At 36.7% G+C, this 25,105-nt stretch overlaps 1 protein-coding gene across 1 annotated transcript; it reads left to right on the forward strand.

The window, feature by feature from the left end:
- Window positions 1–25,101, forward strand: SNAPC1 (small nuclear RNA activating complex polypeptide 1). The gene is made up of 10 exons (XM_033421660.2): window positions 1–213; window positions 2,613–2,772; window positions 2,936–3,076; window positions 3,499–3,603; window positions 8,457–8,615; window positions 9,488–9,556; window positions 10,269–10,331; window positions 12,863–13,013; window positions 21,003–21,101; window positions 23,701–25,101. The coding sequence occupies exons 1-10, from the start codon at window positions 86–88 to the stop codon at window positions 23,751–23,753; spliced, it is 1,128 nt and encodes a 375-aa protein (XP_033277551.1). The 5' UTR covers window positions 1–85; the 3' UTR covers window positions 23,754–25,101.
- The last annotated feature ends 4 nt before the right edge of the window (window positions 25,102–25,105 follow it).

The following is a 25,105-nucleotide window of genomic DNA, read 5'->3' on the forward strand; positions in this document are numbered from 1 at the left end:
CTGTCGTAGGGGGCGGGGCTCAGAGCCAGGTTTCCTCGGCTACCATCGGCTGCTGGACCGCGCGTGGCGTCCTAGCTTTGCAGCTATGGGGGCTACTGCAGGTTTGAAGGCAGACTGCGAGGCGCTGCTCAGCCGCTTCCAGGAGATGGACAGCGTGCGCTTCGAGGACTTCACCGACCTCTGGAGGAGTATGAAGTTCGGAACCATCTTCTGGTGGGTGTTTCTTGTCCACTACCCGCCTGCCTCCCCGCTCAGAGGCGGCGTGACAGGTTTCTTCCTTCCCCTTCGTTTCGCCGCACCTGGGAAGGGCTGAGAAAAGCGGCAGTCTCTGAACACTGCCTCCATCTCCCCTGAGCTCTCACTTGTACTTGGCCGCGCGCTTCCCCTGGGCGATTTCGTTGGCTTGGGTTCCTTCCATTTGCGGCCTCCTACCGAATACGTATACCTCTACTTGGCCGCCCTTCTAAACTCTTCCACTGCTTCTAAGCACCTCCACTGCTTCACCCGGACCTAGGTCACCATCTTTTGCCCTCCTCTAGTCTCGTTTTCTTAGAACTCCATGTTTAAAAACAAAAACAAACACACAAGCAAAGACAAAACCCTGCATGATAGATTTCATTTTTCACACAACCGCCGAAGTTCTAAAGTGCAAATTTGCTCACGTCACATCCTTGCTTTCCACTCTTCAGTGGTTTCCATTGCCCTTGGGGTGCAGCTCAAATTCCCTAACATGGCTGGCAAGACCTTTCGTGACTGGCCTCTGCCCATCGCTGCAGCTTCATCTACAGTCCACTCCATGCACTCGCTTTCTTGCTGCAGCGTCTGCACGCGGCCCTCTACAGGCGTTTCCTCAGCCTAGAGCTTTACCTCCAGCTCCCTTTGCCTGGGTACCTTATTCTTCACTCAGGTTTAAGCCCACATGACAGTTCCTCAGGGAAGGCTTCCTTTGCCCTTCTAGACTAAATAAGGTGTTCATGCTCTCTTTATCTTGTAGCACTTTGTGCTTATTTTATCGCTTGACATTTTTTTTTTTTTTTTTTTGCGGTACGCGGGCCTCTCACTGTCGTGGTCTCTCCCGTTGTGGAGCACAGGCTCCGGACGCGCAGGCTCAGCGGCCATGGCTCATGGGCCCAGCCGCTCCGCGGCATGTGGGATCTTTCCAGACCGGGGCATGAACCCGTGTCCCCTGCATCGGCAGGCGGACTCTCAACCACTGCGCCACCAGGGAAGACCTATCTCTTGACTTAACCACATTTTATTATAAGTGTGTAGTTCAGAAGGCAGTATAGTGTAGTGGTTGAGAGCATAGATAATGGAGTCCAACTGCCTGAATTTGATCAGAGTCCACTAACTGTGATTATATGGTGAGTGCACTCTAAGTGCTCAATAAATATTCACTGTTATTATTTTTAAATTTACTTTCCACTAGATTGAGCTCTGTGAGGACAGTGACTGGATGAATCTGGTATTTCATTAGCATAATACTTACAATATTGAAAAGGCTAAATAATTGACTGAATGAATGAGTCCTTGTGATTAAAACTCTGTGTTTTGCTGAATAAAATGTAAACGTTCTCTCTTTTCTCTTAGTTGATGTAAAATAACTACCTGTGTAGTTTGTACATTGTAGGGGATGGAGAATGGAGAACTGTTTGTTGTACAGTTAATGAAAGGAGAGGAACTAATTTTTTTTAATGGTAGTAAATGTAATGCATTTATAGCTGTATTTAATCCATAGAACAACTCTGAGATCAGTAATTATCCTTGTTTTATAGATGAGGAAATTGAGGTTTAAGAAGGTTAAGTAATTTCTCCATGATCACGCAACTAGGTGGTAGAGTAGATATTGAAACCAGTGTGTTTTACCGTTTCTGAAACCCATGATCTTTCACTGTATCCCTCTTGGGAAAAGTGGTAGTTTAGAATCAATTTTCTGGGGTTACCCCAATTCTTTCTTTCTTTCTTTTTTTTTAAAAATATATTTATTTATTTATTTTTGGCTGCTTTGGGTCTTCATTACTATGTGCAGGCTTTAGTTGCGGTGAGCGGGGCCTAATCTTCATTGTGGTGCGCGGGCTTCTCATTGTGTTGGCATCTCTTGTTGTGGAGCACGGGCTCTAGGCGCGCGGGCTTCAGTAGTTGTGGCACGTGGGCTCAGTAGTTGTGGCTCGTGGGCTCTACAGCACAGGCTCAGTAGTTGTGGTGCATGGGCTTAGTTGCTCCACAGCATGTGGGATCTTCCCGGACCAGGGATCGAACCCGTGTCCCCTGCATTGGCAGACGCATTCTTGACCAGTACGCCACCAGAGAAGCCCCCTACCATGGTTATTTTATATATTAAATATTTTAAATTATTAACCAGTGATAATTTATAACCCCACTCCTTTTGCTCCCAGTTCAGCAATAAATTTGATGCTTTAGGAAGATGCATCATGTTTACCTAGTGTCTCAGTGTAAGAAGCACAGCAGAAAATTAGGTCTTCGTGCTTAAATCATGAAAGGATCAGATGTGGAATGCCCATCCACTTTCTAGCAGCTGCTATTTAAACAAGTATATACCTCTTCTGTTATTTTTTTTCACAGCCATAATATATTTTCTCTTTGTTTTCTAGTGGTAGAATGAGAAATTTAGAAAAGAACGCGTTTACAAAGGAAGCTTTGGCTTTGGCTTGGAGATATTTTTTACCTCCATACACCTTCCAAATCAGAGTTTGTGCTTTGTATCTGCTGTATGGATTATATAACACCCAACTGTGTCAACCAAAACAAAAGGTAATATTCGGTGAGTTGTTTTCTTCCAGCAGAAATATGAAACAGGTACAATATTTTCACAACCAACTGATTTAAATAGAAATGGCAGTGCTTCAAAATTATAATACATTTGTGAAAAAAGATTTACATTTACTAACAACTTTTTTATTCCTCTTGTTTGCAGATTAGAGTTGCCGTGAAGGATTGGGATGAAATTTTAAAATTTCAGCAAGATTTGATAAATGCACAACATTTTGATGCAGCTTATATTTTTAGGAAGCTACGACTAGACAGAGCATTTCACTTTACAGCAATGCCTACATTGGTATGTTATCTAACATAGATTGTTTCTCAAAATGAGAAATTATGCTTTATTGTCCATAAAGTATCTAAGTCTCCAGAAAGTGGAAAGACTATTATATAGTTTCCAATACTCGAAGAAAGTTTTCTTAAAATAGGAAACAGTGTTGGGGATTCCTGGCAGTCCATTGGTTAGGACCCCGCGCTCTCACTGCCGAGGGCTTGGGTTCAATCCCTGGTCGGTGAACTAAAATCCCACAAGTTGTGTTATTTCAAAAGTCTAACAGTCTTTGAAACATGGATTATTTAATAAATATATACTTAGAGCTGCTTTTTTTTTCATCCATGTTTACTGATAGACAGTTTTTGCTGCTGGCTTACTTATTTCAGTACTTAAAATATATCTTATAAAAGACATCTATTTTAAAGACATTCATTATTATTTAGCTGTCATACAGAATGAAGAAAAAAATTCAACGACCTGAAGTTACTGAAGACTTTAAGGACCCAAGTGATCATGTGATGAAACTTATCACTTCTGATGTACTAGAGGTAAATTTGTTCTTATGTTCCTGAATTTTTTTAAAAAATTGTTTTATTAACTACATATTGAGGTTATACCTTCATCTACTGGATACTGAAAACTTTTCTAATGCTTTTAACCAATCATAGAATGCTATTTCTCTAAAGTGTCAGGAATGTTACATCCTAAATATATCAAAATTTCTGGAATAAATCTTGAAACACAGTGAGAAACAGAAAGATGTAGAAGACTTGTCTTGGACTAAGGATATTTAGATTCAAATACTGAAACCACCATTTGTATTTGACTTTAGATAGGTCATAAAACAAGAATTTAGTGACATTATTTTTTTTAATAATATGTGTTCATTTCCTAAGTTCCTTTTTACAATGCTTGTGTAAAAACCCACCACTGAAAACAGTGAAGCTATTTCGGTGAAACGAAAATTTGAAGTCAAGAATAATGGATAACATGCCGCAGAGCAACTAAGCCTGTGCGCCACAACTAGTGAGCCTGCGCTCTGGAGCCCACAAGCCACAACTACGGAGCCCAAGTGCCACAAATACTGAAGCCTGCGCGCCTATAGCCTGTGCTCCACAACAAGAGAAGCAACGACAATGAGAAGCCTGCACACAGCGATGAAAAGTAGCCCCCGCTCATCACAACTAGAGAAAGCCTGCACACAGTAACGAAGACCTAACAGAGCCATAAATAAATAAATATATTAAAAAAAAAAAAAAGAATAATGGATGAGGGGTACGGTCTTAAAACAGCTTTTCCATCTAATATATTTTGGTATTTTATTTGAGTTGTGCAGTGTTGAGAAAAATCTTCTTTTGCATTGATAAGTAGTGATACAGAGTTTTACCTGAGAGGAAATGTTGCCCTGAGGTTAAAACAAAACCTCACTAAAGGGCTGCAGCCTTCTGATCAGTGATCCATTCTCTTTTCAAAAGAATGGATTCATACGTACACAGAGTGCACAGAGCGAGCACGAGCAGGTGGGGGCCTTAGTCATGTGTTTTTCATTTCTTTGAGCCTTAGTTTCCCCCTCTTTAATATTAGGATTGCAACCCTTTTTTCATCCAGTTGTAAGAATCGAGACCAACTTGTACCTGAAGAGTGCTGAGTGTGGCCTATAGCACATAGTAGACTCTTCTTAGTAAATGTTACTGCTTTTCCCCTGAGCCCTGTTCAGTCTTTTCCTATATCAGGAATGAAAGAGGGATCAGATCTTTGATTTGCTCAGATGTTTCTCTGTGTTCTGGGTGCTGCCGTGTTTTAATAACTTCAGCCATTAGGTTGCATCTATGATTTTCTAATTCAGAGAGCAAATTGATTTTTGAAAGTGCTCTGGGTCTGCTCTGTATACTGACTTTACTTTTGAGCAAGAATTGCTAATCTGGGGTCCATGGATGGCCTTGAAAGGTTCATGGATCCCTTTCCCCCCAAATTGTATTGAAAATGATTATACGTATGGACGCTTGGTTAGGGTGAGGTACTCTATCCTCAGATTCGCAAAGGTATTCATGTCCCCCAAAATGGTAAGAATTACTCAGTTAGAGGGAAATTGTTTGCTAAATATCTAAAGACATATAGTGCAGGAGCTCTACAAGATGTTTTGTGTATATTATTTTACTCCTTAACATCTCTGCAAATTAGGTGTTATAAACAATTTAAAATTTTTTGTTAATTTTTTTTTAAAGTAGGTGTTTTTATCCCTGATTTAAAGTTGAGGAAACTGAGGCACAGAGACATTAAGTTAGGAAGTGATGGAGCTAAGGTTCTGTATGGCTGCAGTGCCTATTTGTTGGATAGCAAAGGCCTTGTCTGAGCTGGGACTGGGGTTGGAAATACATCATTTGCAGACATCTCGTGAAGTATAACAAGAATTAGGATCTTTGCCCTCTAGCAGCTGAGCAAGAAAGAGGTGGGAGAAGATTATGTAGAAAAATAAATGTGAGAAAAGAACTTTGTGTAATAGAGGGAATTTGTATTTTGTCTTTTTGGCAGAGGGGAATCATTTAGAAGTTTTAGAGATTGGAGAGACTTAGAGTGTATATTTAGGTTTGGGGTAAGGAGCCAGTAAGAAGGAGGGTTTGTGTAGAAGAGAAGCAGCAGAGTCCCTGCTGTGAGGTGGTGGGTCTGTGACCAAGAGCCTGGTGGAGAGATTAGCCTTGAGCAGGAGAAGGCACTTCCTCCTTTGAAACCTTAGGGAAGGAGGTGAAAATGGATTCCTATAATTGGTTGTGAAGAAGAGAAGTAGAAGGCAAACAGACCCGATAGCCTGAACTTTAAGAGGCCTCCTGCCAGAACCAAGAACTGAGAAAGTTTGGAATAGCCGTCGTGGAGAGTGAAAGATGCTGGGATACCAGAAAGGATTTGCCAAGAAGTACTGATGTAAATTATAAAGAGAGAGGCAGAGAATGTTCTATAACAGTAAGATGTTGTTCTTATCAGTATTCTCCCAATGAAAAGAAGATGATTTGAACCCAGTTGGTTGTAATTTTTGATTGTTGACTAATTTAGTGGTAGAATGTTAATTTTTTCAACATACATTGCTAAACTTTTTTTTTTCCTTCATTTTAAGCTCTTTTACTACAATGTGTGGAATTAAAGATTCCTCTGTTAAATAAATTGTATATGTCGGCAAGCAGGTATGGGAGATTTTAGAGAACAGAGCTGGGGTGATGCACAAAGCCATATCTTTTAGGGTGATTTGAGAGGAGGGTCAGAAGGGCAAGGCTATGAAATGCCTATTCCTAGAAGCTTCTAAGAATGGAGTAGTCTGTGTGAAGTCATCCTGACTTTACCTGGCATCTTTATCTTTGGTAGCCTTTTCCTTCAATACCTGTGTTGGCTTTATTTGTCCTGTCCTAGCATAGCCCATGACCCATTTTCACTGATAATCCCTAAATTTAATACTTTTCTATTTTCCTTCTACTGCCTAGAAATGCTATTAAGTCTTCATGTCAGCGTACTTGAATTCTGGTCATGATTCTGCCGCTCATTAGTTCTCTTTTGTGGTTAAGGAGGTATAATAAAACAAGAGAATAGGATATTGAATCAAATTATCTGATTTTTTTAAAAAATTGAGGTATAATTGATATAACATATTAGTTTCAGGTGTATAACATAAGGATTTGATATTTGTATATATTGCCAAATGATGACCACAGTAAATCTAGTCAACATCCATCACCATACATAATTACAAATTTTTTAAGGCATCTGCCTTCTAATTCCAACTCTGCTACTTAAATATGACGTTTAGCAAATCATTTCACTTTTGAATCTGTTTCTTCATTTATATTTACAGTTATATTAATGGCATTACATGTTCAGTATTCACCATGTGCCAGGAACTATGCTGAATGTTTTTTGTATGTTATCTCACCAATCATCATAATAACCCTGCAGAAGAGATAGTATTTTCCCAGTTTTAAAAACAAGGAAACTGAGGGACTTCGTTGGCAGTCCAGTGGTTAAGACTCCGCACTTCCACTGCAGGGGGCGCGAGTTCGATCCCTGGTCGGGGAACTAGGATCCCACATGCTGTGTCGCATGGCCATAAGAATAAATAAATAAATAAAAATTAAAACAAGGAAACTGAGGATCAAGAAGTTGAGTAGTTTGCATAAAGTAAGACACAGACACTGGATTTGAATGTCCAGGTGTGTAAAGCTCCAAAGCCCATACACTGTCTTTTATTTTTTAATCCTTTGATTTTGTATAGTGGTTTACATCATACAGAATACTTCCACTTGTATAAGCTCACTTAATACTTTTATAGTGCATTAGGTGTCGTTACTTCATTTTGTACAAATGTGGAACGTGATTCTTAGACTGAGGGATTTGCTCAATGTCACAATCTAGCAGGTGCCGGAATTCAGGCTCAAAAGCAGGTCCAGCTAGTGGTCTTTGCCCTGTATTGTAGTGCATGTAAAATAATGGGAATATAGCACATTGTACCGTGTAAAAAGTTAGGGGCTTCCCATGTCTGGACACTCTTCCCCCTTGAAGATCTTGCATATGTGAGCACTCGCCACTCCTGAGCAGTTTTGAATCGCTTGAACAGATATCGATGGAGTCCGTCAAAATCTCCTAGAAAGGCATTGAGTAGCCTATCTTGGGGATGACTCAGAGGTTGTTGACCATCTGTGATGGATAGTTCACTGCTGGTCTGTGAGCCACGTCCCAGTGCTGGTTTTATGTGATTCTTAAGACCGCCTGCTGTATTTATGCTACCTTTCTCTTTACCCTGTATACCTGCCCATTTGTCTGGAGTTTTCTGGGGGAGGAAGGTCTAATAAATGATGCCTCAAATGGTGTCATAAATCACTATTTCATTTAATCTTGACTCTTATCACTGAGGTAACGAGGAAGCTTATGGGGACAGGCACAGAGCTTTGAGATTCGTGAACGTCAGCCCATCTCTGTGGAGGACTGGGAGAGAGTCATTAGGTAGGAATTTCCAGCTGAGCATAAAGAACTGTGTAAATGTCCTTCATGTGACAATATGAAATAAAAATGTGATCTTAGTTATCAGGAGTAATACTTAAAGGTATGCTATACTATAAATCATTTTTGTTACATCTAGGAATGCAATCTTATATTAACTAGTCTCTCCCCATCGTTTCTGCATACAGTGTGTATTGCCTAATGTTTGTTGAGTTGAACTCAATGATTCCATACTTCTGGAAAGCAGACTCTTCATTAATAATGTTGTACTAGTTTGCATAATTATATCATTTTCAATATACTGTAGTATGTTATTCCTTCTCAACTCTGTCACTTTGGAAGGTGATTTTATTTTGTTATGGTTTTGCCTTTAAGTTTCTCCTTGAAAATTGAATTAAAGGACTCATCGTTTCACTTTTAGGAGATGCTGAATGTTCATGACCATTATCAGAGAATGAAACATATAATTTCAGCTGATAGATCCAATCCAGACAAAGCTCTCAGCTTGATAAAGGATGATTTTTTTGACAATATCAAGAACATAGTTTTGGAGCATCAGCAATGGCACAAAGACAGAAAGGTTTGTAACTGTTTGATATGTCACCTTTGCATTTGCATCATACGTGACTGGCTCTACGTGACTGAGGACGTTGAGAGGCAGCCTTGCTTAGTGGCTACCTCCTGTGAAGCTAAGATCTCGAGTGCTTTACTTTTTTAGTATCAGCTTTGCCAGTTATTAGCCATGTGATCTTATTTAATCTTACAAATGGATTTTATATGTAATTATATAGCATATTATTAAATAATTATAATTAATAATTGTAATTATATAATATATAGCTAAATAATATCCATTATACACTCACACGTACACTATGTAGTATACATAATTATAGAGGAATAAATAGTCTTGGTGTACCATGGATTTATTACAGTCTTTATAATTTAGCATTCTCCAGAGGTTACACATTGGCAGTCTTTGGGCCAAAGCCTGCACATACTTTTTTTTTTCTTTGCATAGCATTGTTCCTAATATTTAAAAAATTTGAATTAATTACCAACATTTAAATATTTGTGGACTTAACTTAAAATTCCAGACATCCAACTTCTGTTAAAAGTGAGAGGTTTGGTAACTGGTCCTACTTTGCTGCATGGCAGTGGACAGCTAGACTTGAGTGATGGCTTCTCCCATTGTGACAGAGCATGTGCTTTCTGTTTCTCACGTGCTCTACCTGCCTTCCTTTATCCATTTACAAATCGCATCAACACAAGTCTTCCATTTAGTTTTCTGATCCAAATACTCATGCTAGAACTGTTTTGATACTGTGAAATATTCTTTTAGTTTTTTAGTAATTAAAGTAAATGATTTTCATTGGTCTGAAATTGATTTTCAGTTAATTTTTAGCTGGTTTGAATTGTAAGTGTGTAAATATAACTTTTTTGATCTTTCAGAATCTATCCTTAAAATTGAAAGCTAAAGATGGAGAAGAAAAGAGTGAAGGAAATTCACAACAGTCAGAGGTCAGAAAAATTCACTATATGATTGCTTATGGGGCAATAGTTTGGTTAGCTTCTTTTCATTTTATGTGTGGCTATGATTCTGTATATTAACCATAATGTCTCATGGTCAGTATTCTAATACATATCTCAGAAAATTCTGTAACATGGGTTCTATGAAGGGCTAGCCTGTTCTCTGCTGGAAACCTTGTGAAAGACCACATCAGTTATAGATTGGGAGTGGGATGTTCACAGTTTTCAGCAGGGAGAGGGAAGGATGGTGGTGGAAGGTGTCCTCAGTCCTGACAGGGGCAGAGTAAGGCTTTTGTAATACTATGTCTTTTCGGCCTTTCAGCCAGTGTGGAGCACAAGCTACTATTTACTGCCTTCTGTCTCCAGAGTTTTCATCTATCTTAGTGCATGAGGCAAGGAGCCATCTTTGGGCATAGGAAGATGAGGAGGGAATGGCCTGGTCACCAGGAATTTCATTCATATCCTCCTTAAATCCTGAATGAAAGCAATCCACAGCCATGGGGATGTTATCATGGCACCTGTTAGAAAGTAGTGCATGTTTATATGCCTTTACTTAATATATGTCCAATAAATGTTAGTTCCTTTTACCCTACCTTCTGTCTCAAATCTTATTTCTGATAAAAAAAATACTTGGGAATTCATAATTTCACTCAGTGTTTGTGTGTTTTAACCTTTTCCCTTTCCTGTTTATTTTTACTTCCAGAGAAGTGAAAGGGCAGAATCATTAGCGAAAATAAAATCAAGGGCCTTTTCAGTTTTTGTTGAGGTAAGTTATTTCTTTAATAAGGTAATTTAGAAATTTATGTGATGCTTTTTTAGTCACGTTTTAAGTTTTTCATCAAAGTAACATTTGTGCATAGTTTTAACTAATAATACTGTAAAGTTTATATAATCCAGCAGTCTCCTGCTCTACCACTTCCTGCCCCTGTACTTCTGATCTCAAGAGGCAACCATCTTCACCTTTTTCTCTTTTTTTTTTTTTGTGGTACGCGGGCCTCTCACTGTTGTGGCCTCTCCCGTTGCCGAGCACAGGCTCCGGATGCGCAGGCTCAGTGGCCATGGCTCACGGGCCCAGCCGCTCCACGGCATGTGGGATCTTCCCGGACCGGGGCACGAACCCATGTCCCCTGCATCGGCAGGCGGACTCTCAACCACTGCACCACCAGGGAAGCCCCAGAGAGATTTCTTAAACTTTATCTTCTGAATCATTATATTGAATTTTTATTATTTCTGCTGATTATTTTTGATTACTAAGATTTTTTTCTTGTTCTCTGAATCTTTTCTTACTTAAAAAATGTATTTATCTTTTTGTTTTTCTGGATGCAATATGCTTATCTGCTTGAGGATGTTATTTAGTTTTTTGAAGTTTCCTCCTTTTTCCCCAGAGTTTTTATTTTTGTTTATTCCATTCTCTGTCATTCATTTTGTTGGCTTTTTTCAAACATTTGAAGATCCTCAGATCATTAAGAGTAGTCATGTGGAGATACAGCTTTTTAGCCTCCATGCTTTTCTTGGATCTAGTCATTTTTACCAGAGAGCAGGCTTCCATTCCCTTGCCTGGGGGAGGAAAGTGGTAAATAAGCCCAGCTGCCAATGTTTTGGGTGCCTACAGAGAATCTGCCAACAGGCTCACAGTTCCTTCTGGAGGCTTCACTCAACCCACCTATTTCTAGTAAGAGGCTTTATCCCCTCCTTAGCTATACTGGTCTCCTCAAGCCTCAGCTTCTCTGGTTTAGCCTCTCCAGAGAGCAAGCCTCCTGTTTTCTGCAGGAAGAGGTCAGTTGTTCAGCTTTGAGGCTGCTAAATGGGATACTATTCCCTATGTAGATTTTTCATGTATCTACCCATTTTTTTAGTCCCACTTCTGATGACCCCAATTCCTGATCCACTTGGACCAGCTTTCCTTGTAGACTTCCTCAATACAGGCAATTAGATTTCAGCTTTCTGCATTCTAAGTCAGCCATCACTTTTACACTTCCAAAATTTTGTTGATTTGTTTACAGCCGCATTGTTTCCTATTATCTCCGTTTTGTGAGTTTATTCATTTTTATTCCTTTCCTCTCATTTTAGTGGGGTTTCAGGAAGGAGCACCAATAAGCTCGTACTTTTTTCTGTTGTTTTTTTTTTATGAATCTAAAAATGATTTTATTCTGTGGGAAACTACTATCATTCTCTGGTTGTAGAAATAAAAAGGAATAAATGAAAAAATTAAAAGTGACTATAGATTAGTTAAGTGTTATATATTTGCTGTACTACAGCAAATTGAGTACAAAATATTGTTGAATGAAAGCATCAAGGACAATAAATTATTCCAAATTCATTTAAACCAGAACTATTTCCATATTATATAAGCTAATTGTTGTTTAATGTATTTCTTAAGACATTGTGAAATACTTAAAAAAATTATTAAACAATTAAATTATAATCCCCATAAATTGTTATGAGTGTGTTATTGCATAGTTGTAGTTTTTTAAATTATTGAGGTATAATTAACATACAGTGCATGGTAGCTTTTAAACTGTTGTTAATACCTGCACCACATATATGACATTCATTGAAAACTCCTGTAGTCAGGGCTCTGCTTAAGCAAATAAGGGAATTTATTGACTGATGTAACTAAAAAGTCCTTGGACTGTCCCTCCGTTTCTCACCTCTTATGTTGCTTTCATTGCCTTCAAGTGCGATTCGTGACAACTCCAGCCTTGCATGTTCCCAGCTTTAGGTTCAGTGGAAAGGGAGAATTTTCCTTTCTCATAGTTAAACAAAATTCTAAAATTGAGTTATATCAGCTATGACACACATCACACACCCACCCCTGAACAAATCATGGTGGCCCTGGGAATGTGAAACTCATTTTGACTAGATCGGGGCCACATGGCCATACGTAGAGCCAGGCATAAAGTAGTTCCATTTGAAGTACATGGTGCTAACTAAGGAAAATAAAATGTTGTTAGAAGAAAAGAATAGGTTATCAGGTGGTAAAAATGGTGGTACTTGTCCTTTACACCTCCATTTCCCAGCCATGCAACTGCAACAGTTTAACCCAGCAAGGATATTTTAACTCCGTTTGGGCAGATGAGGATGACAGCTGCAGGGAACTCTTCCTGTTGTAAAGCTAAAAGAGTATATACATGTAACAGGTATTAACCAAGCTAGTATCATGGTAAAGTACTTTATGACAATATTTCTGTGAATCTTTCATCATCTTTGTTTGTCTGTTTTGTTGTTCCCTAAATCACCTGTCAGTTGGGTTCATTTTGCGATTCATTGTAATTAATTGGATTTGCAACTGTTTAGGCATCCAAGTCAAGAAGGCATCGTCAGGTCAAACTTGATTCTTCTGACTCTGATTCTGCATCTAGTCAAGGACAAACCAAAGCAACTAGGAAAAGAATAAACAAAGAGACATTGAAACCAGCAGGAGGGAAGATGTCTTCCAGAAACAGAGGTAACTTTTTGAAACTTAAAAAAGGGAAAACAGGTCTTATTTACAACCTCCTCTCACCATGTTTTCTTTATTAAAAAGGATTACTTGTTTAAAAACCTTGTGAGATTTAATATTAAAAATAAATTATCTTAGATTCTTGGAATCTTACTACTGTAAGGGACTCTAGGAGTCATCAAATTCATCATTTCATAGATGATGAAATTTAGGCCCATACAGGTTAAATAACTTGTCCAAAGTGATATAGTTAGATAGTTACAGAATCAATCCAGAATTATACGGAGCATACTTTATTAGTAATTTTTGTATGTGAATCAAACTTATGTGTAGAATAAGGTATGATAAGTAATACATTCTATAAACTGTATTTTCCATTCACTTCACTAGCTAAGCTGAACCTGCTTTTCTCTTGAAATAGTTTATCTATAAAATTACTTTTGGTATTTGGTTTTTTAAAAAAATGACTATATACTCAAAAAGTTTAATTTTTAAGCATTGCACAAATAGTATATGTTCACCATACATAAAGCTGGAATCTGATTAACAGGCTCAGGTGGAAAAAAAGGAGCATTAGAAACATAGTAAATATTTAGTGCCTAATATAAGAAACACAGAGCCACTGTAGCAGTATATGAAGATATGTTATAGCCTTGTAACATATTTTTTTCCTATATTGAGGCAGCGGAGGGAGAACTGAAGTTAAATACCTTTAATACAGTCCAGATATGATCAGTTCCGTAACTTAATGCTTGAAGTGCATTGAGAATTCAGAGGAGGAGATACCACATTTGTTAAGGATAATCAAGAAATACTTCAGAAGGAGAATGTTTTTAGTTTTCTTTACACAGCTAGCAGATATTGTGAAGAGAACTGTTAGACTAATCTCAGTTATAAGTATTAGTGAAAAAATTTTAAGTTTTATGTATCAAAAGAATCTCAGATATAAAACAACTTGACTGTACATTCATTCTGAGATGCAGGGATGTTGCAGTTAGGAATCTATCAATATAATTTGCCATATAAATAGGTTAAAGGGGAAAATGTGAATTCATTTTAATAGTTACCCAAGAACACATTTGATAAAATCCAGCATCCATTCTTGATTTAAAAAAATATCCTCCAGATGTAGCGAGTCAGCACACTTTCTGTAAAGGGCCAGATAGTAAATGTTTTAGGTCCAAGTGGAACCTTCATATATTTCTGGTGGGAATACAGAAAGGTATAGTCACTCTGGAAAACTGGCAGTTTCTAATAAAGTTAAACATATACTTACTAAATAACACAGCAGTCCTACTCCTTGTTATTTACCCAAGAGAGATGAAAACTTATATTCACACAAAAATTTCTATGCAAAAGTTTATAGCAGTGTTATTCATAATTGCGAAAAATTGCAGTCAGCCTAAATATCTTCAACTGGTCATTGTATAACCGTGGTATAACCATACAGTGCAGTACTACTCAGGAATAAAGGCACTACTGATACATGTAATAACATGGATGAATCTCAGTGCACTGTGCTAAGTGACAGAAATGAGACACAGAAAAGGCTATATACGATATGATTCCATTTATAAGACATTCTGGAAAAGGTGAATCTACAGAGACATAAAAAAGATCATTGGTTGCTAGGAACTGGGGGTGGAGGGAGGTGTTGACTGCAAAAGGGCACAAGGGAAATTTTTGGTGTGATGGAATTGTTCTATATTCAATATTTTGCACAACTATGCATTTATCCAAACTCCTAGCTCTGTACCGCATTAAAAATGGTAGTTATATATTAATTCAGCCAAAACCAAACCAAAACAGAGGACATGAGGAAAGGATTGATTAGTTTGATCATATTTAAAAAAGTAACTTCTGGTAGATTTTTTTCTAAGGTATCAAAGATACTTAGGTTTAGAAACCTGCACAAGCATTTTTTATTAATTATCCACCTTACTTCTTACAAGTGCAGCTGAGAGGTAAGTTGGTCAAGCTGCTTTCTTAAACGTCTGGAAAAGAGTTTTTTTATGCAGTTGAAACGGAGGAGCCGAGTGCAAGCTAGGAAAGAACTTAAATGAAAGTTCCTTTTCATCTGAAATGTTGGCCACACGTAACTTATGAAATATCACTTCTTTCACTAGCCATAATTTTTTACTTAATGTAGTTAGCGAAAACATTTTCATAAACTCTGAAATTAACTTTTAAGGATAGCTGAGGTTTGTTATTGAATTTACCTCAGGTGTATTAGGGAGGGTTTAACCCATGAGAAAGAAAGTACACCAAAATGTGATCTGAATTAGATCCTTAATTGTAACTCAACTATTCCAGGTAACCAGCTTTGTCGCTCCTCTGAAGCAGAGGTAATTTGTTATTCTGCATCTTAATAAAGATTCAAGTGCTGGGCTTCCCTGGTGGCGCAGGGGTTAAGAGTACGCCTGCCGATGCAGGGGACACGGGTTCGTGCCCCGGTATGGGAAGATCCCACATGCCGCGGAGCGGCTGAGCCCGTGAGCCATGGCCGCTGAGCCTGCGCATCCGGAGCCTGTGCTCCACAACGGGAGAGGCCACAGCAGTGAGAGGCCCGCGTACCGCAGGAAAAAAAAAAAAAAAAAAAAAAAAAAAGATTCAAGTGCTTACTAAAAAGTTTCTCTTTAATTAAAAGTTCATTTCCTCAAAGTAGAAAAGTATTTTTGATTTCATAGTTTTTTCAAAAAGAGGTGTCTTATATTCCATAAAATGCAAAAGATCTTGTAAAACCATTTGCAGCACATAAGACTAATGCTAAACTTTTTAATTTTAGGAGAGCTGTTATAAATTAGCAAGAAAAGGACCACCACCCTTTAGAAAAATGGGCTGAGGTCATGAACAGGCAATTCATGAACAAAATGTGGTTACCATGCATATGAAGAGATATTTAATTTCATTAATAATGAAAGAAATGTAATTTAAAACATGATTTTCATGTAATTCGTTATTTTGGCAAAGATTCAAGGTAACTGAATACCCATTGATAGTGAAAGTGTGAGGAGGTGAAATCTGAATTTGAGTGGGAGAATGAATTAGCGCATCCTTTTTAGAGAGCAATTGGAAATCATCTGTCAGCTGATTTTAATCAATTTTAAATGGACATGCCTTCTAACTTAGCAATTCAGTTTCTAGGAATTTATCCTTTACAAGTGACAAAAACACACAGGACATTCATTGCAGGATTATTGACAAAGACTGTTAACAACTCAAATGTTTAACATTGAAAAAATGTTTAACGTTGAAAAATCCATATAAAGGAATATTTTACAGTTATTAAAAAGCTGGAGAAAGTTCTATATATACTGACATGAAAATATGTCCAAAATATATTGATACATTGCTTAGTGAAAATGTTTTTTTAAAGAAGAGTATGATTCATTTGTTAATAAATATATATGTAGACGCAAAACTATAATATAAAATAGATAAACCACAAGGTCCTGCTGTATAGCACAGGGAACTATATTCAGTATATTGTAGTAAACTGTAACGGAAAAGAATCTGAAAAGGAACAATATGTGTGTATATATATGTATATGTACATATGTGTGAGTGTGTGTATATATATATATATAAATAAATTGAATCACTTTGCTGTACACCATAACATTGTAAATCAACTATACTTCAATTAAAAAAATGTAGACAGAAGTACAATATATATCATTGAAGAAATCTAGAAGCATATAACAATGATTAATTCTCAGGGATGGGAAATTTCTAAGTCCATAAATTTCTGTTTGACTTTTATGTGATAACCATATGTTTTGTTATCAGGAAAAATCCAAAGATTAAAAAACAAACAAATGTAACAATAATTCCTTAGACTAAGGCAAGTAGAGGGATTGGCATGAAAAGAGGCAAGGTAGTTGGAAGTATAGCGTGTGAGGGGCCTATTTTTTTGTTTTGTTTTGCGGTACGCGGGCCTCTCCCTGTTGCGGCCTCTCCCATTGTGGAGCACAGGCTCCGGACGCGCAGGCTCAGCGGCCATTGCTCACGGGTCCAGCCGCTCCGCGGCATGTGGGATCTTCCCGGATCGGGGCACGAACCCGTGTCCCCTGCATCGGCAGGCGAACTCTCAACCACTGCGCCACCAGGGAAGCCCTGAGGGGCCCATTTTGCCTGGAGCATAAAGGATGTGTTGAAGAGTTACTGTTAACGTGGAAAGATATGTTGAGGATTATATTGTGACCAGGCCTTAAATGTGGAACCAAGAAGTTTGGACTTCATTCAGTAGGCAGAGGGGAGTCATGTGAGACTTCTGAGCAAGCAAGTGGTATGACCAGTTTTCTTTGAAGAAAATCAATCTGGGAGTAGTATGGAAGGTAGGTGGGAACAAACTGAGGATAGGAACACTAAATAAAAGGCTGTTAAGGAGTAATGAGGATCTGGCCGGGTGGCTGTAGGAATTAGACAAGCAGATTAACAGGAAAGCCAATGGATATCTACAGGTAACCAAATATTTAGGCTGGTAGAGAGGGATGAGACAAAGATGCTTAATGCCTCAGCAACTGGGGGATGTTGTGACTTTAACAGAATAAGGATCACAGAATGAAGATTTCATTTGGGGGAAGAATTTGCCCTGATCTGCCTTTTTAGGCTCAATTTCTGTAACAGCTGTCTAGCACGTAAATAGGTGCTCAAGTATATTGATAGGATTTACCCAAGTTTGTATTATTTAAGCTTCAGCTATACCTGTTCACCATTCCTAGAACATAACACGCATGCTTCTGGAAGAACATCAGTAATAGTAATGGTGATACATGATGGTGAAGATGATAACAACTATTATTTATGTAACGCTTATTACCTGCCGAACTTTTTTCACACGTCCAAGGTCACCTAACTAATAAATAGAGCTGAAACTTGAATGGCAGTCTGTTTGAATCCAAGTCTGAATCTTTAACTGCCTTATTTGCTGTCTCTCGGGTAATTGGAAATGTGGATCTGGAGCTCCAGTTAGACACGCACTTAAGTAATTGTTGTATTCTAGCTGCATGTCCTATAGTTGTATGTATTGAGATTGAGCAATTGTCTATTACTTATTGCATTCCACATGATTAGCTTCGAGCAGAGTAAAACTATCGACCTGACAGCCTCTGAGGAATTAGTTGTGTGAATAACTGAGGTTAATTATTTAAATGTCAAAATTTACTTTTTAAACAGTTAATTATTCTGGTTGATATCTTTCTAAAACATACTACATTCTTCTCTGTATGTTTCTTGTTTTCTACAATGTGCATTAATTATTTTTTACATGTATTTTATGCTCTCCTATTTTCTAGAACAATGTATCCTGAACATAATTTAGTTTTCTCTTTATGATTCAAGGTTATCATCATTAGCATGTTATTTTACTGGGTTTTGTAATATAATGATCCTATCAAATAGCTTAAGTGTGTGGGGCAGTTGACCTTTATACTTAACGGCTTTGTGCTGCAGGACTTCGTCAGTTCTTATGTTTTTCTGTCACATTTGTTGTGGTAGGTGTCTTCATTCTGTTCTCAGTGTGCAGGCTTGTAGCAATTTTTCTCCCTTTTTGCTGCTTCTTAACTGTACTGGTTTTCAGAAATGGGTTTGCCATTATTCATACATAAATAAATGTAATTAGGTTCTGGATAAAGGCCTGAGGAACATATCTGTGACTGAAGTTCATGAGCTTTTATTTAATATGTGGACTTTGAGATAAACATCCTGAAGTTCGGTGTTCACTTCTTGGTTCCTGGCTACGTGATAAGTGGGTGAAGCATTGTATTTTGTTTTTCAGAGCTTTTAGAGAACATTGATTTTCTTTTTTTTTTTTTTAAAGAAGATGTTGGGGGTAGGAGTTTATTAATTCATTAATTTATTTTTACTGTGTTGGGTCTTCGTTTCTGTGCGAGGGCTTTCTCTAGTTGTGGCAAGCGGGGGCCACTCTTCATCATGGTGCGCGGGCCTCTCACTATCGTGGCCTCTCTTGTTGCGGAGCACAGGCTCCAGACGCGCAGGCTCAGTAGTTGTGGCTCATGGGCCTAGTTGCTCTGCGGCATGTGGGATCCTCCCAGACCAGGGCTCGAACCCGTGTCCCCTGCATTGGCAGGCAGACTCTCAACCACTGTGCCACCAGGGAAGCCCTGATTTTCTTTTTTAAACTTACTCATTTAATGTAGAAATAGATCTCAAAATGTAGTTAATCATCATGTGACTAGATGAAGGTTTTTTTTTCTCAGTGACAGTTTTTAACTCAGAAATCCTTCCCTTGACATTGTTGGATAGATTCTGTTAGGTTGTAAATGTGGATTTAAAAAAAATCATAAATAGTTGATATGGATGCCCATGGTACAAGATTATAAAGAACAATATTAGTAATTTGAGGTAGATTGTACTGATTATCATCTTGTGAACAACTGAAAAATTTTATAGGTTCAAAATCCACCCCCCTCCACTGCCAAAAATGTGATTAGATATGGAAATAGATTTCCTAAAATATTATCTGTCATCTTAAAAATCATGTAAAAAAATTATTGTATCTAATACTTAGGACTTCCAAGTAAAGGTAAAATTCTATTTTAATAACTTAATGGAAATTGGTATTATTTTATTAAGTTTGAATTGCGTTTAAAATGGAAGCTTATTGCTACAGTTTACTCAACTGCATCTGGAGCAATCTATTCATTCCATAAAATCTGCATCCCATTAAGATCCCAGAATACATGTGTTCAGAGCAGAAAGCTTAAACTCATCTTCATTTAATTTCTTGTCTCCTGTGCTGGCAGGTACTTATTAACATATATACTCTGTGAAATACTGTGTTATAAGATAGTTGAATCCATATTTATAGTTTATTGCGGCTCTAGTATATGACAGGCACTTTTCTAAGTACTGGGGATACATCAACCTAAACAAACCAGAGTCTATCCTTGTGAAGCTTACATTTACTATGTATTATATATTAAGATATGAGGTGGTGTAAGTGTTGTGGAGAAGCATAAGGATCGAAGAGTGACTGTGGGGGGCGGTTGCTACTGGGACAAGGAAGTTATGTGCTCAGTGAGACCTGATAGGACAACGGTGTTTGATAATTTGATTAGGATATTTCTTCAAGCAACAGAAAGTTGATGTAGAAAACCTTCAATGTTTTGGAAAATGGAAAGTTACTGGCAAATTTTGACTAAGAGAAATATATCTTGTAGAACATATGTGGTGATACAGGAAAGTGAGTCTGCATTCAAAAACAAGGCTATCACGTGGCCTCTTCAAGATCAGGAGGCTGTACATATGTGAAAAAGTACAAATTAAGAACCTGTGTTCATAGACAATCTGAACTGTGTTTCTGAAGTTTGTGCACATTTTCCTTCACTGTAATGTGATTTCACAGCTGTTTGTTAAAATAGTGAATAATTTAATGATCCTAAAAGTAACAGGTTTTGTGTGTGTGTGTGTGTGTGTGTGTGTGCGCGCACACTTGTGTATGTGAGAATTGCCTTATTTTCAGGTTGTTTTATTTAATGATGGTTCCTTGGACAGCATTCTGGTGTTTAGCAACCAATATGGAATATTTGTCATTAAATCCATATCAGTCTTTAAAAAAAAAACAAGGCTATTAACTTTAGAATTACATTGGTGATTAATTAATAAAATTGAAGTAATACACATGATTATTCCCTGATGTCTGCAGATATAACCTATGCTGTGTGTGATAAAGATTGAATAATATATCTATGTTTGGCTAATTTTGTTTCTTCCCTTTTCCTTTATTTACTTTAATGGAAGGATTAGAGACTGTTTTCAAAACATAGGTATAAATATATTATAAATTTATTAACACTTTAAAAAAAGATAGGTAGTTTTATATGCATATTTCTGCTTACCATTACAATTTTAGCTTTTAGTTTAAATATCTAATTTTTGTTATTATAATAATGTCATTATTTATATAAAATTTTTTTTCAAAGATTAGCATTCTTTGTTTTCATATAAAATCATTTTTTCAACTACTTCCAGGTGACATGCAAAATGTACATATGGAAGATAAATCTTTAAGTCTGAGTATGCCTGTAATTACAGAAGAGGAAGAGGAGAATGAAAGTTTTAGTGAAACAGGTACAGATGAAATTTTATCAAACTACTTGTAGAGCATCGTTTAGAACCCTTGAAGAGCATGACAGTTGGCTGTGTGTTCCTGTGATGATTTAACTTTGGTACATTGGAGAATTTTAGCATTAATCAGACTGTTAATGATGACACTTAAAAGTAAATGATAATACAGTAAATGAATGGATATGGAGAGGCAGGGGTCAGTCCAGGTGAGAGGTGAAGGATAGGGAAAATATCATTATTAGTAAATGAATATCCATAATTGTGATGGTGTCTGAAGTGTATTTCTAACAAAGGGCAAAGGTCACAAAATGTGAATTACTGTATATAACTTTTTAAAAGATTTTATTGTTAAAAAATACTTAATTTCAAATTCTAGTAAATGTAAAATTTTCACCTATGAGATGATTGTAACTAAGTGGTAAATTGCACAACATGAATTAAAATAGCTACATCTTTTTGCATTGCTGTGATCTTAATTTGTAGTATTTGTTAAACAATAGTTTAAATAATTATTATCTCTAGTAATAATTACAGTAATGTACAGAATAAGCTATACATAGCAGGCTAGGCTTGATAATTGGTAATCCATCAATGATAATGAACATAATGTATATTAAGAATCTGCCTAATGACTTTTTTTCATTTTGGTGCTGTATTCATTCAGCAAGCATTTATTGAGTGCCTATTTTGTTTCAAGTGCTTAGGTAGGTATGGGAATATAAAGATACATAGTAGAAGAGTTTAAGAACCATTTTATTTTGATCACAGTGAGTGTAGATCTGAGCACAGGGAGTGGCTCATAGTGGACCTAAGTAACTACTGTGTAATGAATCAGATCAGTCTGTGCCCCAGAGGACCTTACAGTTTAGTGTGCAGAAAAACAACACAGTACCTTGTAGTAAAGAAACAGGGTGCTATGGAAACATATAGAAGACAAAGACAATTAAAAGAGAGTATTTGTTCCTTCAGAAATCTGAGTTGCTTCTGTGATTTGCTTATGTCAGCATAAAACGGTCCTTTATAATCTTGTGAGTTTCAGACTGTAGTTGCTTTCTAGTTTTGTCTGGTAGCTTTTATTGTGAGTAAACAATCAAACACATGTATACCTTTATGGCTGCCTGGCCAGTCCCATTCTAAAATCTATCAGCTTGTGAGTTTTAAAAATTTGGTTTTTATTAAATCATAATTACATAAGCACAGAATTTAACAATGAACAGTTTTATAATACTCATTACCACAGACTTCTGACTCTGACTCCCATTTTTTATTCCCTAGAGACAACTCTTTTATAATTATTTTAGTGTTGATCTCCATGTTTCTAAATAACATGTTTATATTGTCACTTATTCATGTTTCAGTTCTATGAATTATCTATTGAGGGAGGCAAGGATTTAGTTCTCCTTAATATATTCTTTTTTTTCTTATTTGAAGTATAGTTCACCTACATCACTATGTTAGTTCCAGGTGCACAACTTAGTGATACGATATTTCTTTACATTACAAAAAGATCACCATGACAGGTCTAGTTATATCTGTCACCATACAAAGATGTTACAGTATAATAATTTTATGTATTCTTTACCTCCCAATCCAAACACATGATACTTCCTATCACCCACCCTCTCAATATGGTTATTATTTTAGTTATATCAGTATTCAGCATTTTACAAAACATTATTAGCAGCAGGGCCATGTGATATATACTATGATTCTCCCTTAATCGGAACACTTATTGTTTGCCTTAAAGAGTTAATAATTTTTTTGCCTTATTAATTTGTTTCTTTATGTATTTATCACTAATTTACCCCCTAAACTCTTCCTCAGTGTATAAATCTCCCCTTGAAACACTAGAGCACATTAGGCATTTTATCAGTGTCATCTTCTTAAAAGAAGTCTCCTCCAGGCCTCTGACTTGCTTTACTCTGGACATCATTCTCTTGGCCTGCTGCCGCTTCTTTCCAGGAATCTATTTTCTTTTTCTTCTTAATTTTTTCTTTGTCTTTTCTCATTCCTTTTCCTGTCACTCTCCTTTCAGTTTTCATTGGAGGGGAATATTCCTTTCTTTTACGTCTTCCATAATTTTCATGTTTTTGTGTCTTCTGTTATTTGCTTTGTTTTTAATGATCAGTAACTTCTAGGTTCACAGCTGTTTCTAGATGGACACTTACTTGAGTGTTGGTCATGGCATCTGCCATGGTAGCCAAAAAGATGTATGGTACTGCTGTTTTGGGTTACATTTTCAGGTTTAATCGGAAAGCAATTGAAATCTTAGTCACTTTCTTTTAGCACTGGCCCAGATACCTTTCAGCTCTGGCATACTGGGCCCATGCTAACTATAGGGAGGGCCTACCCCTATGAAACAACCTCAGAGTAGCTTATTATCAAGTAGCATTTAGGGTGATTAGGATCTCCAGTAGTAAGTTCACAACTGCAGTATCATTTTGAAGGATAAAAGTCATGTATATGTCAGGTTTAAGATTTCTTGTATCTTTGCTGTGAAGGTGTTCTTACTATTATGCCAACCTATATGGTTTAATTGTGTATTATCAATTAAGTATTATATTTTTTAGACCTGACAGGCTTCTTAATTTTTTGTCTTTAGAGTTCACTGCACCCAAGAGGAGAAGAAAACACAGAACAAAGAGCCTGGTGTAGAGTACTTAATTTTGAGCTTTCTGACAGAAGAAAAGATGTATATTTTGTGTATTGAAGAGGAAGACTGCGAGTATTAAAAATAGTTCTTCCGGGAAGCTGTAGGTATTTCTTTGAAATGTCAATACTTTAATATAGTTCTAGAATAAAAGTACAAAAAATTGGAGTATTACTCTAAAATTTAATTTTAACATCTTTTGTGAAATATGCATAAATGATAAAATTTGGATTTAGAATGTAATAGAAATAATTCTGTTATTTGCAGATTATTGCTATTTCCTACAACTTTTTTGTGCTATTATACTATCTTAGTACAGTTCTGGAAGTGTTAGCTATTCTATTTAAAATCTTTTTTCTTGAAATATTAATGTTTATTATATGTAAATGGCTAATTATTTTATATCTAGTTTGGTAATGTTTGTTTATGATGTATATTAACTATTTTATATATTACGTTGTTAAGTGCAATAAAGTTTTTGCCTTGTTTGCTTTATTTTTTTAATGTTTGAAACTTATATGGTCAATAACTTATGTGATTGATAACTTAGGAAGCTCAGTTTCTACTTCTGTAATCAATTAAGTATTCTTTTGTGCTTGTTTTAAAGCTCTCTTTGGCCTAACATGTCTATATGTATACATGTATGTTTGTGTAGGTATAGATATATGTATGTATTTGTCCAGTTATACATATAATATGATTACTCAATACATTGTTTAGGTACAACATTTAAATACTGATTATTTCTAATAAAACCTTTAAGAGTGGTAATGTACATTTCAGAATGTGTCTGGTACAGAAAGTTGGTACTTAAAGAAAAAAATTCAATAGCTTCATGACTGTGCCTCTCTGTTAATTTATCATTTGAGAGATTTAAACGGAGATTGCTTTAGCCATGGTGTTTGAATTGCTGCTGATAGCAGACCATCTCACATCATGTGGCTGGCTCAGCCTGTCTTAAAATTGATTAAACTCCATGTTGTTTTCCAGTGTGGTATATTCAGGAATTCTACAAATGCCCCGTGAGTGAAAACGTGTGTAATCTTTTAAAATCAAAATACTAACACTAGCCCAGACAAAACTTCGCTTATTAGAATCTGTGCTGTCACATTAGCCGTAAAACAAAATTGTTTCCCTTGACTGTTTCCCTTGTTTTCCTTGACTTCAGATGTTTCTGGTAACAGATAGGGCAGTTTTCATGATGTGGATATTGGGCAGAGCTTCTGGGGTTTAAATATTCTAACATTGGGGTTTAAATATTCTAACGTTGGGATCCATTATTGGCCACTTGTATACCAGGTTATTTGCTAGGATTTGTATAAACATTAAAGTTTACAGACATTGTACAGCTAACACA

This window comes from Orcinus orca, chromosome 2, assembly GCF_937001465.1.
Source record: "Orcinus orca chromosome 2, mOrcOrc1.1, whole genome shotgun sequence".
Lineage (NCBI taxonomy): Eukaryota > Metazoa > Chordata > Mammalia > Artiodactyla > Delphinidae > Orcinus > Orcinus orca.